Raw genomic sequence first — 17,732 nt, forward strand, 5'->3', positions numbered from 1 at the left:
CTGAAATTTGGCTAAAACTACCTTAGATTTTCACACAAGTCCTAAAAGTAAATAAAAAGAACCAAATCAAACAAATGAGACAAGAAAATTAGACGTTCATTTTTTTTTTTAGGGAAATTATCCAATATCACGCAAATTTTTAAGCACCACTGTGTGTGTGTGTGTGTGTGTGTTTATATATATATATATATATATATATATACATATGTATGTGTATGTGTATATATATATATATATATATATATATATATATATAATCTCAAACAAATCTTCCAAGGACAGGAGGAGGCGGCACTCATTCGGACTCATTTAAAAAATAAGGTGCATATTTAATAAGCCGGCGTTTCAAAGCCGGAATGGCACCCTGATGACGAAGCCATTCCGGCTTTGAAACGTCGGCTTATTAAATATGCACCTTATTTTTTAAATGAGTCCGGATGAGTGCCGCCTCCTTCTGTCCTTAAAATATTTGTTTGCTACATACTTCATATAGGAAGGCACCACGGCATTTAAACAATTATCTGGAGTGCCCATCCACATGCGATTATTTATTTATTTGTGTGTGTATATATATATATATATATATATATATATATATACACAGTATATATAGAGACTTACTGAAATCTTGCAGCTGCCTTCAACTTGCAGCATGTTGCATACCCCAATAGGGTGCTGAGGGTGTTATCAAACATTTGAATGCCTGTTTCCAAAAGATTTCTTGATATATACTATAAATCCATCGGCCAAAGCCACTAATGATCTGACAACTTTGGCATAGTAATCTGCCCCTTGATATGTGTGTAGCCAAACTGAGCAGCTTTGAAGACATGCTGATTAGTAAATATATCCCTGTGAGCGGAAGAACAATGGTCTTTGAATTCAAAACACCAGTCACATCGCCATGATTTTGTGTTTGTTTGCTTTTGTGCCCAGCCATTATTTGTAATGTGTGCTCTGAGCACTGGTAATGCCGTCTTCTAATTGATCTGGTGAACCTAATTTTGAGTTCTGTATTTGCTGCAGTGTATGGTACAGTACCTTCAGATTTATGTATCAAGCAGTGGAGAGTGGAGAATATGCCCATAGCAACCAATCAGCTTCTACTTATCATTTTATAGAATGTACTTGGCAAATGCTACCTTGAAGCTGATTGCTTGCAATGGGAAACTTCTCCACAGGTCCACTTCTCTTCTCTTTTCACTGCTTCTTATATTAACCCCCTGACTGTATTGCAGCAATCTGTAAGTACTGTACATATCCTAAGTAATTGTCTTTACTGACTCCCCCTGCAGATGCTTGTGCTGTGTGGTTTTCTGGATGAGCCAAGGCTGGTTATGAGGCGTAGAAATGGAGAGATCATTCCAACAGAGATGGCTTTTCACTTCCGAGACACTCGGCTTGGACTTCTCGTAGCTGTTGTGGTGTCTCTTCATGAAAACAGCAAAATTAATCTGAAAGACGCAGAGTTATTTCTAAAGGTTAAACTGATCTGCTCATTCAAATGCAGTCATCCATTTTTCTTAATATGAATGTTCAACATTAGCATATTAATGGGCAGGTGTTAAAGCTTTAAACATGGGTGTCTCTGCACGCTTCTCCCAGGCTCACAGCTCAGAGACGTCTAGTTAGTAATAGAGAAGGGAAGTAAATATATGAATTGCTGTATCTAATGCTGGGTTCCTATTCTTCCTTTGCAAATCCTGTGTTTTGGTCTCCTGCACCTATGTTATGTCCTTTCCTGGCTTATTTTTATTTGGTAAGGTAGCTGTTTTATACCAAATATGTTTCACACAAATGTGTTTGGCTTATATTTGCAACACAATTATGAACAACCTCTTTGCCTGAGGAAGCAACTGAACTGGGACCATTTCCTTGCACAGACAAGTATTTAACTTAACTTACAGAAATGTCCTATTACATGAAATGTCATTAAATATGAAAATCTTTATTTTACCTTCATGCTAATAAAGCGATATTGTTCCTCAGGCTTCATGTAGTGCAGAGTGTTACCATAAAGCCATGCAGGGAAACATGATGCCATCACCACACTAAGGGCAGGATGGTGTAGGCATCGCATTGCCATATATCCCGACACTTATCGGGTACATACTGGCGTTAATGACGCAGCTATGTACCTAGGAATGGAATTAAAATCTTAAAGGACAGCTCTCCCCATAAGCGCTATCCTTTGCAATAGAAGGACATGCGCGCCACAGGTGACACTGGGAGGGATCAGATTGGATCCCTCTCAGAATAGAACACGAAAAGAAGCCCATAGACTTCTATTGGGCAACAGCATTCCTGAGCTTGGTACATATGGGAATGCAACCATAACTCCAAAACCGTAGTTTTCAGAGTTTTGGTCGAATTTTCAGCTTTAGTACAACCAGCCCTATGGCTCTCCCACCCTCAGTTGGACTGATGACCATGTCATTTGACTTCCAGTCTACTGGTCTTCCTACCAGAAGGTTGGGCACATACATTGCTATTCAGTTTATGAGAAGAAAAACTGTATCTGAATATTTTGGTGGTCAGGTACGGTTTCTGTATTCAGCAGTTGTGAAACTAACAGCTGTACTTAAAGACACCGCCTCATGATTCAATAGCTGATGGACAAAGACTATTTTCTTTGCTGTTTTCCTCTAGGTTTTATGGGAGAAGACTGATGAAGATGTTCCACAAATACTTGTAGATTTCTGGGAGGCTCGTCTCACCTCATATCCCCCAGAATCTGTTCTACAAGACATACTGTTCAAACTTACATCTCACTATGTGTGCAGGATATGCAAACCACAGCATGTGTGTGTGAGATCCTTAAAGTCCCCAGAAGATCTGGTAAGTTGATTATTACATTTCCTTATGTTGTGTGTATATGCATATGCGTATGTATGTATGTATGTGTGTATGTGTATATATATGTATATATATATATATATAGATATATATAATATAGCACTTCTGTCCTATCTAGGACCAGAAAACAGAGACCAGCACACCACATGTTGTTGTATTTTTAAGGTTTAAAAGTCATAGCCATGCTCAAAACATATAGAACAAATTCAGTCACAGAACAGGAGCCATATATATGTAGATGACTTATCGTATTCCTGTTGACCATATCATGTAGCCCTAGGCCCGACGGCCGTATCGGTGTATGTACACCTTAATCATGAGCACATGATTTCTGGTCCTACATAGGACTGAAGTGCTTTTTTGCATACCATATGTGACTTTAGCACCTACGATTTCATCATTAAGTGTGTGCGGTTCTTTCCTTGTTTGCTTATCGATATATATATATATATATATATTATAAACAAAATTATTCTATTGTACCTTTTTTGTTTAATATAAAAATATATACTGTATAATTTTACACATAGAGAGAAATTATGATGGTTAATATATGAATAAGCCCTATATGTTCTTCCATGTACATTGGGAAAACTTGTGTACTATTACGAATATGATGCCCCTTGCTGCAAATGTATGGATATTATGATTGTGCATAAAACTCCTCTGATTTTTAGTGTCCCATAGACTATATAATAAGGCGGGTGCATTATGCCATATATAAAATGAAAACTATTTAAAATGCAACTATTGTGTTTGCAGAGAAATTCCTGCAGCCATTTTGGAGTAATCAGCCCTTGGATGACAAAGATGGTATCTTCAGAATCCATATCCTGCTTCCGCTGTGGAGACTTGATGAAGTTACTGGTATGTTTTATTTAGTTGTAAATGTTATAATTGCTATCACAAATTACATTTTGTTACCCAGATTGTACCCCTTGCTGCTGGAGGAGCCGCCTACGTTATCAGTTTGTAAATGTTAAAACTCTAGAGGTGACTTTGCACATTATAAAGTGATCATTTTGCAATGGGGCATATACATTAGAGCAAGATGGCTGTTTCACAGTAGCTTAGTATCATAAATTTAACTTTTCCTTTGTTACCAAGCAGAGATATTTAGTCCTAATAAAAAAAAAAAGAAACATTTTGAAAACAAGTCCCATAAGACAAAAGTTGGATACATCTCAGGCTTCCGCTTTTTGTTGTAACAAATTACTAGTAAATATGTACCTCTCACAAAAAATATGAAACCTGAGATTTATTTCCAAGCTGAGATAGTGGCACCCTGAAAAGTCAGAGTTTCACAAATATTTTGTTCTGGCTTAGCCCCCTTTTATCAGTCATTAATAAGTGAAATATGTTAATCAATGTAGCCCACAGTTTGTTGAGAACTAAGGTATTTGTCCGAAGGTTCTACCGCCTCCCAGTCTTAAGATATTTGCGTTTGCGTAAACGCCTACAAACATGTAAATCAATGTCTGCCAATTAGTTACCAATTCTAAAAGGAATCAAGTAAAAGAATATGATTTGTGGTTTTGAATATTGGCATATAGGAGGATAACTAACAATTCTTATTATCATTTTCTTCTTAGGGATCCACAGGTATACCATGGGGATATTATGGTTGGAAGACCAGGCACCAAACAGTTTAAGCTTCTGCTCCCAGAATGCCACGGGTCCTTCCCCATATATACTCCGCCCCTAGCCATAGGACTTCAGTTCTTCGTTTGGTCCTGTAGGATCAAGATGCACCTTTGTAACAGGGGGATTGCTCTGAGCAGTCCTCAGCTTTTATTTTGTGTTTTATTTTATTTTATGTTTTCTGAGTTTGCAGTACCAAGCATCTGAATTAAGATGCACGTACTGCGACTCCATCTACCTCCGCCAGGCCGCAACATCGGTAATTGCGCTGGTGATTTCAGCGGGTCGGGGCTGAGCTTAGCTAGCAGCAAACGTTAGAGAGTACTTCACATTTATTTTTATCTGTGAAAAGGGTCACATTGCATTGTTATCCCTATTCTGGTTGTAGATTACTTGCAAGTATTTCACATGTCTCAGGGCAAGGGTAAACAGGAGACTGATGTCTCTGTGTTGGTTTCATGTAAGTCCTGTGCAGTTGGCGACTCAGGATTTCATGCAGAATGGACTGTTTGTTGATTGTTATACACCACAACAATCCACCTCGCCAGCACCTGTTCAGGGGTCACCTTGAATGTCCTCCTGGTCTCAGGTTATGATGCAGTTAGTGGACCGCTTATCAGGCCCCACACTGCCTCCCATTTTAGATTACCCACAATGATTACAACCTGCTATGTTTCCTGGATGGAGGGTTATGTTCACTCAGTCCAGAATCTGGCTTTTAGTATCTACCTATCTGCAGATGTTACAGGCGAATAAGGCATCAGCCGTCTAAGCATGTAGATGGACTGCACCATCCTCTCAGTCCACCCTGCTTTCAGATTCTGATATATCATCTGAGGAGGCAGAGGTTACACAGGTTTCTCCCTCTGGGTCTATCTCTGATGGGAGGAGCGTCATTCATCAGTGAATGTCCCTCTCTAGTAGGGGCAGTTAATTCAATCCTCATTATAGAAGATGAAGTACTGGCTCCTAAAGCCTAATAAACCTGGTGTTCAGACAGCAGAAGGTAATTTAGGCTGGATTCCCTCAATTTGAACAGTTCACTGAGTTTATGGGGGAAGCATGGAACACTCCAGGTAAACTGTTCCAGATTCCAAAAAGACTAGTGTCTTTTTACGCTCTCCCACAGGGAGTGTATTTGGTGGGAAATCCCTCTACCTACTAGGGATTCTTACGTGATACCTTCCTAAAGGGTTACTCCTCAGAAGGTTGTTTGCACAACTCCCCCATCAGATCCTATCAAGGCTATTCATGCCCTGCTAAATTCAGGGGTGATAATCCTGTATGCCTTAAACTAACAAGGTGTTATGTAGTGTTCACTCTAGCTCCGGCGGCAGGCAGGGCACCGGAGCTAGAGAGGGCAACCTTGTGCGGTCGCCTTCGGCGCGCGCCCTCGAAAAGGGGGTGTGGTCATGAAAAGGGGGCGTGTCTATAAGACGCGTCCCCTTTTTGTCATGCTTGGGGGCGTGCCCGGCGCTTACGGACACGCCGGGCAGCCCCCAAGCGCTGCAGAAAGGGAGAATAGATGTCGGGCGTCTATTCTCCGGCGGTGACCGGGTCACCGCACGTTTCTCCACCCGCGGGACACTGCGTCCCGCGGGTGCGGACGGCACCCGCAGGCTGTGAGGGCATGGCGCTTTTTGCCCTCCTCCTGGAGGGCAGGGAGCTTTTTGCCTTCCAGAAGGAGGGCAGAGCACCACACCCCGCTAAAACCGCCTAGCGGGAACGCTAGTTATGAATTCCAATGCCTACTCCATATGACACCACAAGAACCCAGCTAGCGAGATCTTCTGCCAATAACAACCGCCCGTTGTTCCCTTAGAACTAGGATATGTTCACCGGTACTTAGGCGGCCGCCTGGACTTATGCTCGAGGTAGTAGCGGCTCGCATGGAGTTACAGGGGAATTCAATAGGTAAAGAATGTACAGTTAGAACTGACACAGTTGATGATGACAAGTATATCGATGGTACGGATGTTGTGAGAGTACAGTTTGGTCTTTTGGACAATAGCTTGGGAGCCGATGCTGTGGCGGCTGTGCCAAAGGTGCGGCAATGATGCCAAAGGTGCGGCAATAGCCGTAGGTAAACAGTCTAGGGTTAGCAAATGGCTCTGAGTGCCAATGTTGCAGCGATGGTGCCGATGTTGAGGCAATTGCCGTAGATTGACCGTCTATGGTTTGATAATGGCTTTGAGAGCCGATGGTGCAGCGATGGTGCCGATGTTGGGGTAATTGCCGTAGATTGACCGTCTATGGTTTGATAATGACTTTGAGAGCCGATGGTGCGGCAAGTGTGCCGATGTTGCAGCGATGGAACTGCTTGGAGCACAGAGGCTGCTGGATGCGGCTAAGAAGCCGTTTGGAGATTGGTGGTAGCACGGAAGCTACTTGGAGCGGCTAGGAAGCCGTTAGAAGATAGCTGAGCAGGCGGCAGCATGGGGGCTGCTGGATGTGGTAAGGAAGCCGTGTGGGAGTTCAATGAACAGGAGAATAGGAACAACCTGACTCTGCAGCCAGGCCAAGGGAACTCAAAGACACTCTATAGTTGGCACAGGTGCATTAGATCAGTGAGTATAAATAAGCTGAAGTCCCAATAAGGTTTGCACTTGTGGAATACACATCACTTCCTGAGGCGTGCCGATCTCCTAGCAACAGGAAGAACTGGAGTAACCCCGTCCTGTCTGGGCATATTGTCAGAAAGTGCCAAGTCGTGACCGCGACTTGTAACACAAGATAGGAGTTATTACACAGATTTGTTTTTGATTCAGACGCTAAATGGGTCTCATAGCTCTATTCTGAATCTGAAATCTCTACAGTTTCATACATGTTTCCAAGTTCCGTATGGAGACCCTATGGTCAATTATGCTGGCAATGGAACCTGGGGATTTCATGGTTCCCTGGACATACAGGATGCATATCTGCATGTGCCTATTGCACTATTCCACCAAGGGTTTCTGAGTTTTGCTGTTCGTCAACAACATTACCATTGCCCTTTGGTCTGTCCACAGCCCCTTGGGTGTTTACCAAGATAATGGCGGTCATGACTGCTCATCTCACAAGGAGTCAGGATACTGCCATACTTGGACGACCTCCTGATATTGGCAGTCTACGGAGGTTTTACCACATCGTCTCCAGGCGACCAGTGTCTGTCTACAGGAGCAGGGCTGGATAATCCATTTGAAAAAGTCTTCCCTTTCTCCAACACAGCAGATGGTACATCTGGGGGTGCTACTGGATTCCCTGGCACAAAGGATCTTTCTACTAGTGGAAAAGTTTTCGGCTCTACAATTGCGGCTGCCCAAATTGCGCCGCAATCACAGGGTATCCATTCACCCAGCAATGCAGATCCTGGGATCCATGGTATCCTCCTTCAACAAGGTGGAATATGCCCAGTTCCATTCCAGGCCTCTACAAAAATTGATTCTCTCCAAGCGAAACGGACAGCATCATCTTATAAGGTCTCAGATAATCCTTCTCACTCCAGAGGTTCGTCACTCCCTCCTGTGGTGGCTGAGAAAGGATCATCTAAACAAATGGCGCCCATTCTGGATTCCAAAATGGGTGCTTCTCAGCACGGACGCCAGCCTTCGTGGATGGGGGGCAGTGACCGGTCATCACACCTTCCAGGGAAGATGGACAAATCGAGAAAGTAATTTGCCAATAAACATTCTGGATCTGTGAGCAGTATACAGAGCACTGATCATGGCACAGGACCTGCTCCAGGGCAGGCCGGTCCAGATCAGTCCAACAATGCGACTACAGTGGCCTACCTCAATCATCAGGGAGGCACAAGAAGTTATGCAGCCATGAAAGAAGTGACAAAGGTTCTGATTTGGGCAGAACGCCATCTTCCGGCCATCTCTGCAATATTCATACCGGGAGTGCTAAATTGGGAAGCAGACTTCCTAAGTCGCCAGGACATACACGTTGGAGAGTGGTGTCTCCATCCGGGAGTGTTTTTGATTTTTCACCAGGATAAAGCGGTTTTTCGAACAAGGGAGTGTTACCTTTTTTAGGTGTCCCATTTTCATATGAATGAATAAATTGTTGTTGTTCCAGCTGTTCAGGCTCCAGACCTTTCTGTAGGTTCGTGCTCTCAGTATCTATGTGGAACATACAAACTCTGTTAGAAAATCAGATGCTCTTTTTGGATTATATGGTTTTCACAAACGAGGATGGCCAGCTAATAAGCAGACTCTGGCGAGATGGCTACGCATGACTATCTCTTAGGTGTACACAGGCTGATCTCCCTGTCTCAAGCACGATGACAGCACATTCTACTTGGTCTGTAGGGCCATCGTGGGCATTTAATCACGGTGTCTCCACTGAACAGTTGTGTAAGGCAGCCACGTGGTCTTCTGTCCACACTTTTCTTAGGTTTTATGCCTTTGATACTTTTGCCTCTCAGGATGCTTCCTTGGGCGACGAGTTCTCCTTTCTGCTCTGGAGTGTCTCCCACCCTAGGGGAACTGCTTTAGGACATCCCATTGGTATCCCTGTGGATCCCTATGGACCCCAAAGAAGAAAATTAGAGTTATGGTAGACACCTATATAACTCCTTTTCTTTGAGGTCCGCAGGGCACCCATCCACAGCGCATCTGGCTTCATTGGGTTATATTCTTTCGGTCACAGATTCCCTCATCTTATGTAAGAGTGTTTCTGGTGTACAATTGTTCTTCCTTCTCCTCTTTCCTTCTCCTGCCTTGAGGCTTGTTAACTAAACTGAAGTCCTGTGGCTACGGGCGGGGTATATACTGTATGATGAAGGACACGGGGCATTCTGGGAGCAGAAGCTTCAACTGTTTGGTGCCTGGTCTTCCAACCATAATATACCCATGGTATCCCTGTGGACCCTATGGACTTCGAAGAAAAGGAGTTCTAATTTTTTTTAAATGGTCAGCAAACAGATAATTAAAAATTGGACCATTGAAAGGATTGACTGTGTGTGTTCTAGGAAGATGAAGGAGACTATTTGTGTTGGCAGCAGTGTGTATGTTGTCCCTAATGCTAGTTAGAAGTACTTAGGGGTATCTCACCCCCACAGACCTGTTAGGAAATTATGTATGAGCGAAAACCAGTTCTGCACTTTAGCAGAGAAGAACATTTCTAGACACTCTACAGCCAATGTAATAATTCTTTTACTAGGTAATGGACAAATAATACAGATAGACATTATATTATATCCCTCACTATTATAACTAATATAAGCCATAAATTAGGTAAAAAATGTAAAAGTTAATCTCACTGAAAGGGCTGTAACTATAGTGGTAGACTGTAATGACTTAAGTACTGCACCCAGACCTACTCAAGATTGCAGTAGACATGCACTCTGAAATGTGGGCATGGAGTACACCACAGTAGGATTAGCATACGGAAAAATAAAATACAAATTATGTGTAAAGTTCTATTATTCAAGAAATCTATGGATGTCATAGTGCTGCCTTGTAAAGTGAAAGTCAAACCATTATTACTAGCTATGACTCTGGCCAGATGAAGAGTCTCCAAGATGTGGGGTAGAGGGACACATCCTCTTCCAGACTAGCATTCCAATCAACATTTAATTGGGAGGAACTAATGGCTAGGTAGAGAGTTGTGCGGAGTCATGAGGTCACTGACTGACGTGCTGGAAAATGTACTTGTGCAAGTTGGGTTTACATTTCAATCTGGTCCTTTCTCCTGGCATCTGTGTGACCTGCACAAGGTGGCGCTATTTATCAGAGATCTAGTCGTTCATCAGCTACTGTAAGTAGCACAACCGGACTGCAGCATGTGGCCAGTTGCAGGTTCTAATATACAAACATGTCTACATGCTAGTTTGTAAAGGATACCAGGGGGCAGTTTCTGAGTGCAGAGATCTCTCTTTCTGGATGCAGGTGGCGAGTTTTTGCATAGAGCAAATTTTTGCGTAAGTCTGTTCTATTCTGAGTCTTCCATGATATAGGTCATTTTGGTGTGCGAAGTGGGCAGTGGCAAAGTGATCGCACGGAACCATGCTGACTCGAAGGCATGTGTCAAAAGCTGTGTGTGTGTACAGGGAAGGGAAGCCTGTTTCTAACGGATCTCTTGCACCTAGTAAGGGGCTGGTGTAAGTGCAGATACTAATGATTGCTGTGGCACTGGTTTCCGCTTACATATGCATGATCCCTGCATTAGATGAAAGGATACTGGCATTGGCATAAAGTAGTAAGTGAGACTTCCGCGGCTGCCTGCAGCTACAGCCACTTAGCGTGTGACTCAGAATTAGCTCCTTCACGATTTGGTTTCATTGGCAGAATTAAGCATTCTCTCTCAAAGGAGACATTTCAACCAAAGCTGCACAGCTCCCAATAGCTCATATGTTTAGGTTCTCCCTTTTGCAGGGGCGGATTGGGCCACCGGGACAGTGGGTAAGTTCCTGCTGGGCCGGTCCCATTCCCCCCTCTGCCGGGCCGGCTTAACCAGCCTGAGAGGCCGGCCCACCCTGCATACCGGTATGGGCTGATTCATGCTTCTGCCCAGCCGGTTGCAGCACTTCCGGGATTTGCGTGTCACATGTGTCCGCAAATCGGAAGTTGTCATCGGCTCCTGGCTAGCAGGCACTTCCAGATGCCGTTAGCCGGGAGCAGCAGCATAGCATCGGCGCTGCTGCTCTCTTGTTTAAGTTTTAGCCACTGCCAGTGTGCGGGGGGAGGCGGAGTGTTAAACACAAATCGCCCTCCCCTCGCCCCATGATGTACACTTACCCACCCGGCCCTAGACACAATGCCCCCCCCCCCCCCCCTCCAGGGACAGTCACAAAAACTATAACCTCTATATCCCCCCTCCTCTGCCCCAAGGACATACCATGCATGCCCTGGCCCACCGGCCTCTGCAACAAACACTGCCTGCTCTACACCAGCTCAGCCGCCCCATCACCGGGAACATACACTACACAGACTCACCACCTCACTAATGTCCCCACCGTGCCTCCTGGAACCCTATAAGAAGTGTCCCCAGGGACGTACACATACACCCTACCACAACTTTGACCCCCCTCCCTGGTCCCAGGGACATACACTTCATGCCCCATCCCACCGACCCCAGGAACATACACTGCCGGCCCTACAACCCTTGGGCCCAAGGATATACACTGCCCGCCCTACTCTCATTGGCCCCAGGGACATACACTACCTGCCCTATCCCCTCCTATCCCAGGGATATACACTGCCTGTTCAACCTCTGCCAAGTCCCCTGTCTCTGGAACATACACTACCCTCACCCAAGGGACATACACTAGCTGCCCCCCCAGTCCATAGGTCATAAATCACCTGCACCCCCGGATGCGGTTTGCAAGGCAGTTGGGTCTGGCCAATTCTTCCTGCAGTACCTGTGTTGGTACTGTTGCCAGCCTGGGCACCTCAGTGATCACAACAAACTATAGCTCCCAGGAACTAAACAGTCGAATTCACATCGATTTTGGGGGCGGAGCCAAGCATGTCAGCCAGCAGATAGGTCGGTCCTCTGTGAGGGACTGGAACAATTGTGTTATTTTTTTTTCCTGTTGCAGCCATTGTGTTTTTTTTTTCTCCTGTTGGGGCCAATGTGTTTTATTTTTTTCTGTGGGGGCCAATGTGTGTGTTTTTTTTCCTGTGGGGGCCAATATATTTTAGTTTTTCATGCAGGGGCCAATAAATTTTAGTTTTTTTATTGTGGGGTCCAATGTGTTTTAGTTTTTTCCTGTGTGGGCCATTTTTTTTTTTATATCTTCTGTTGGGGGCCATCGTGTTTTGGGCAATGTATTGAGGCCATTGTGTATTTATTATTTTTTTCGTGTGGAGGCCAATGTGTTTTATGTTTTTCTTGTGCTATATTTTTCATCTGCGCTTGCATCTGAGTGCATGCATTCCCAATGGTGTTCATACAGAGTTGCAGTACAGATTGAGACGCACTCACCAAGAAGTGTGTCAGAAATGTTGTGTTGGGCGGTCAAAGGTGGTTGGCTAATCAGACTCAGATGTATAGTAGCATGGGCGTGTTGCAGAAAGTGGTTACGTACAGAGACGCTGAATTGCTCACATTGGAGGCCATACTGAGACGGATGATCGGCACCTAGCATAGGGCTTGTGAAAGTTTCAATGGTGCGACCGATGGTGGCGCACAGAGCATGATTGCAGCGTATGTAGGCACTAATAGTAGGTGTCTCGGTCCTTACATATTAGGACACACAGATGTACACCAGGGAAGGTCATTGTAGCGGCATTAGCATAGACTTGCAGATACAACTGCAGCAAAATATGCAAGGAAGACCGCAACTATGTCCAACTCAGACCCTACAAGGAGCGATCCCGCCCCCTCAACAGACCCCACCCCATTAGGGTTGCTTCCATAAATTTACCGGGCTGGTTTTCCATCCCAATCCACCCCTGCCCCTATGACAGGCATATGGGGAAGTAGTGATGAAGAAAGATCATATCAATACAGATTTTTGTCTTGAACATTTTATTTATTATTTTATTTGTTTGTTTGTTTGTTTTTTTATGTCCAGGTTTACTACAAAATTAAATCTGGATTCATGATGCAGCTTTGTATTGTTTGCAGGCTTTCTACAATTAACAGAAGGATTACCAATATTGTTCTTCTGCTTTGTCTTCCTGTAGTCACTTCTCTGTGGACCATCTTTGGAAATTGCATCATTTCTTCCATTTTTGAATTTTATACCAGAAGATAAAAATTCATTTCTGAGCATCCACATTATATGTGCAACACGCCTCCTGAACTATGAGGGCTGTATAGAGAAACTCCTGGATCGCTGTCCTGAAGCTGTAACTATGTATGCAAGACACGAGCTGAAAGATGGAAGCCAGGTAACTAAACTTAAGTTCTATCGTTTTACTGATACTATAACATTATGCTAGAATAAAGATAATCACTTACATTCTTATGGCGTCAAGTCTAATAGGAACAAAAATAATAATTAAAGGTGCATATGAAGCAGTTACTGAAGAAATAAAAATCCATGTATAAGTGTCAGCAAATGTGTCCTGTTCTGATCCCTTATTTTTAGTGTTTTCTGGTTCTCTGAGAAGAATGGAGTTTTACATTTATTTAGTAAAGGGATATACTGTACTTGTCAGACTACATCTAATGTAGTAGACTCTTGTCTGATAAGTGGAGGCTTTCAATGTAAGTATTTATGTCCAGGCGATGGCTAATGACAAAACAGTAATAATGTAAGCTACTTTCTAGGAAAAAATTAAAATGTTTCTTTTATCAACTTATGGGACACTGCACCCATGGGCTATAGAGCCACCTTTAGGGCTTTGGCACTTTAAAATATTCAGTTAGTTTGTGCTCCTCCCTCTTCCATATCCCCATCCTGCAGGGAACTCATGTTTTTTTTTATTTATTGCTATGCCCAGGATAGCGTGTTTTCTCTATACGTTGTTCTACTTTTTCTCGATACCATGGCCACTGCTTTTAATGGATAGCCTCAATGAACTGACTTTAGAACCATGAAGTGCGGAGAGGACACTCTCTGTACCGCCTCCTGCTGCTGACAAAGGTATTTTGATTCTGGGTGGACTCCCTTCCCTGCAAGCTGATGTTGTGAACAAGGGCCCTACGCTGGTACTGTGCCATTGGGCCGGTGCAGCAGTGCCAGACCACATGCTGTAGGAAGCAGCCTAGTAAGTGACTCTTCTCTACCGATGGAAGACTGGGGGCCTACCTGTAATGTGTCTGCAGCATATATGAAGACTGTTCCATGCTAGGCATAATTCTGCTGGAAGAGATATGTACCCACTAGGATTGTAGCCCATTGTATGCAGTGCAGACCTGAAGGCAGTATAGCATGTCCATCCTGACAAGCTTCAATACACTGACTGAAGTATAGTGAAAACAGCCACTTTGCTAACAGTTCCTTCTCCATCATGTCCCCAGCTACAGGGAAGTTACCATAGGCCGCTTTGTTAATTTGTGCACATGCGCAGGATGGTGATCCAGCACATGAGTACAATTACACAGGTAAGGAACTGCCACTGGTCAGGATAATTCTACAGGGAAAGAGAGATGATGTTGGGGCATTATAGATTTGTTACAATGATATTAGAGTTTAGTAATAATGATCTGCTGATTCTCTATGATGCCTGCAAAATAGGTTATCTTACATCAAAAAAGATGATGGCTACATGGATCACCGTGGGTAGGAGCAGCGTGGAGCCTCGGCTGAGCAGCTCTGTCTAGGTGCATGCATTTACACAAATCTGACAAGTTTGTCAACAGTTTTACCCAAAAATCGACACACTTTGCAAGTCTACACACGTGCCCCCCCCGAAGGGGCAGTTTGGGGGACACTGAACCATGGGACATCCAAAAGTTTATTAAAGAGAAAATGTGATTTTTATACTTGCAATAAATCCTTTTGTTACTGAGCATGCACCCATTTATTCTCTTATTCTTCTGCTAAAAGTTTATCAAAGTTAAATGTTTTGTTTCTTGAATTTTTGCTCACTGTAGCTATACACCCTGCACACTAACTTTCAATTTGACTGAATACTAGATTACAGTGAAACCTAATCTTATTAAAAATCCTTAGGGCTATATTTGCTGAATTCTGGGTTTGTAGAAGTGGAGATGTGCCCATAGTAACCAATCAGATTCTACTTAACATTTATCAAGCACCTTATAGAAGATAAAAGCTAGAATCTGAATGGTTGCTATGGGCAACAACTCCACTTCTAAAAACCCGCACTTTAGTAAATATACCCCTTAGTCTTTGGCTGAATCCCGGATTCATTGCTTCCCTAATTTTACAATGTGATACAAATTTCAAGACATTCAACTTTTGACAAGTAAAAAACAAGACCAAACACAGTGCCTACCTAAACCAATACAATTCTCCTGAAGTAAATGTACAATTCGGAGTGATTTTTAAACAGGTGTTTCTGCTTCTATATTTTTTTTCTGTTTAAACTGTTCTTTGCAAAGTAATGTGCAAGCATCAGCCATAGCCTCTTTACCACCACTATCTAAAACACAGTGCAGTGTGCAAAGGTGTGAGGTGGTGTAGCAGATCGTACATTTTAAATTCTAAATATGCCACATCTGGTGTGCTACATTTTAGGTACTAGTGTTTGGGGGTGCCCCCCTTTTCCTCTTTTTTTTGTCTTAGTGCCGCAATCACTTGGAGTTGATGGTAATTGTCCCTTCTTACTAGAGCAGTCACACTTTAACGTCTGTTTTGTGGTGGTAAAGCTATATATATGCTCATCTTAAAGGTAAATAGTTTAGAAAATCTTCAATGATGATTTATTAATGCTGTTTGGCAGAAGCATTTATTAACCTACAGTATAATCTTGTGTCATTCAATTCCTGAAAAACACTAATAACCGTTATCTTTCGGTGTAGACTCTATGGTGGAACAAATTGCTACCTGAACTATGTGATCGTATTAGAGGAAATGAAAACACCAATGAAGTATTTATCTCATCCCTAAAAGGTAGGAGACCTGATTATAGGGGATCTACAGTGGAGAATTAAGACTTAATTTAGGATTCTAAAATGAACCTACAAACCTTCCAAAATCAATGAAAGGTTCATGCTATTTTAATTTCTTCTTTACCCCCCCTTCATGTAGCTTAATTGCAGCAGGTATTGGCAGACCTATTTTATTCACTTCTATAATACATCACGTCTGTGCTGCCATCTTACAGCATCCTAATATAATACATAAGGGTGTTTCTAAAAGCAGACCAATTCTTCTAAGCAAATGGCCATTCAGATAACTTAATACATTCATAATACAGGTCAGGGTGGATCACTTGGATGTAAGAAGTCAAAAATACAATTAGCACTCTCAAAATTCAACTGTAGCTGTCCTGGTCAGCTCCTGCCTACCATAGTTCTGGGGTTTTTTCCCCAATAAGTGGATTTCCTTGTATATGAATTCTCTTTTTGTTTTTGTTTTTTTACACTTTCCACTATGTTAAAAGATTTTTAGTTAGTTCCGAGTGGTTAAATAAAAGCCCTACAGCTCTTCTAATATACAGGAATCAGACTTATTAGAGCCATCTTCAGAGACCGTTACCCACATTTTTCAACTATGTATGCTACAGCTTACACAGCTTAAGAACTTGATTCCTTTAGTTCTGTTTAATAAATCTCCATTCAGCTGTATTGTGGAGAGCTTGTTGGATTATACTGTAATTGGTGAGCTGCAACATCTCGAGTGGGGGGTATAGTGCAAACGTAGGCTACCCTCTTAATTGTTGCAGTACTGACAGTAACTACTGTTTGTCTTGTTATAGACACTTTGGAGGTCATCGCTGTGGAACTTGACCTTCATGACTTCCTGAATGTGCTGCCTGATGATGGAATTGCAGCATTTTTCTTGCCTTACCTTGTAAACCAAAGCAAAAGAAAGCTAGTGGCTTAAACCAACCACCTGCCTTGTATCTTTCCCAAAGTGGATTGTGTGATCTGTGGTGTCAAATAAATTACACGACGACTGTGTGGCTCCATTTTTTGTTGTGTAAATTATAATGAGACTAATGATATGGGAATGTAATGTGAAAAAAGAAAAACAATGTTCCTGTGAGCCTCTGTTTACTCAGGAGTGCACTGGTATGGTAATAGCTGGTCTTCTGAGCCATACTGCAACATGCCCTCCTATGTCAGCCTTCTCCAAACAGCAGGATGCTGAGCTAGAATAACTCCATGGAATGCAAGAGCCAACTTCATTCTAGAGTGCATCTATTTGCTTACTGCTCTCACTATCTTGCATGTTCTCTTCTGTAGAAACAGTGCATAGAAGCATATTTTTATTTTTCTACTTCAGGGTCCATAGGGGGTCCACAGGGTTGACCTTGGGGTTATAGCTGGAACAGGATCCATGGGCACCACACAGTTAAGCTTTTAGCTCCCAGGATGCACTTGGGTCCTCCTCTATACCCCGCCCCCGAGCCACAGGCACCTCAGTGTAAGCTGGTGCCCGGCCGGAGTCGGTCACCGCGCAGGGGGGCTGCAGGAGCAGCCCCCAGAAGCTTTTTTATTTTAAGTTAGATTTTATTTATTTTAATCTTTTTACTACAGACGGCAGCGAAGGGCTGTCTGTACAGACGCCCACGCTGCCGCTCTGATCCCCGACTGGCGCCGCAACGCCAGTACTGATCTGGGGATCGCGGCGGGAGGGCAGAGTCCGTACTAGCCGGACTCTGTCTACCTCCCAGGACTGCTGCCGGAGTCGCCGGGGATTCAGGTAAGCCGCGCGTCGCTGGCTA

At 43.4% G+C, this 17,732-nt stretch overlaps 1 protein-coding gene across 8 annotated transcripts in view; it reads left to right on the forward strand.

The window, feature by feature from the left end:
• HPS3 (HPS3 biogenesis of lysosomal organelles complex 2 subunit 1) overlaps nt 1-16,961 on the forward strand; it is an 85,674-nt gene extending 68,713 nt beyond the window's left edge. For all 8 annotated transcript variants that reach the window (XM_088472055.1, XM_088472051.1, XM_088472059.1 and 5 more), the window contains 6 exons: nt 1,296-1,481; nt 2,650-2,838; nt 3,619-3,723; nt 13,113-13,319; nt 15,862-15,952; nt 16,761-16,961. In XM_088472055.1, coding sequence (XP_088328181.1) covers nt 1,296-1,481; nt 2,650-2,838; nt 3,619-3,723; nt 13,113-13,319; nt 15,862-15,952; nt 16,761-16,888 — 906 coding nt within the window. In that variant the 3' untranslated portion in view covers nt 16,889-16,961. The remainder of the gene's footprint in view (nt 1-1,295; nt 1,482-2,649; nt 2,839-3,618; nt 3,724-13,112; nt 13,320-15,861; nt 15,953-16,760) is intronic.
• Nucleotides 16,962-17,732: the final 771 nt, after the last annotated feature.

This window comes from Taudactylus pleione, unplaced genomic scaffold, assembly GCF_031769625.1.
Source record: "Taudactylus pleione unplaced genomic scaffold, aTauple2 ptg000120l, whole genome shotgun sequence".
Lineage (NCBI taxonomy): Eukaryota > Metazoa > Chordata > Amphibia > Anura > Myobatrachidae > Taudactylus > Taudactylus pleione.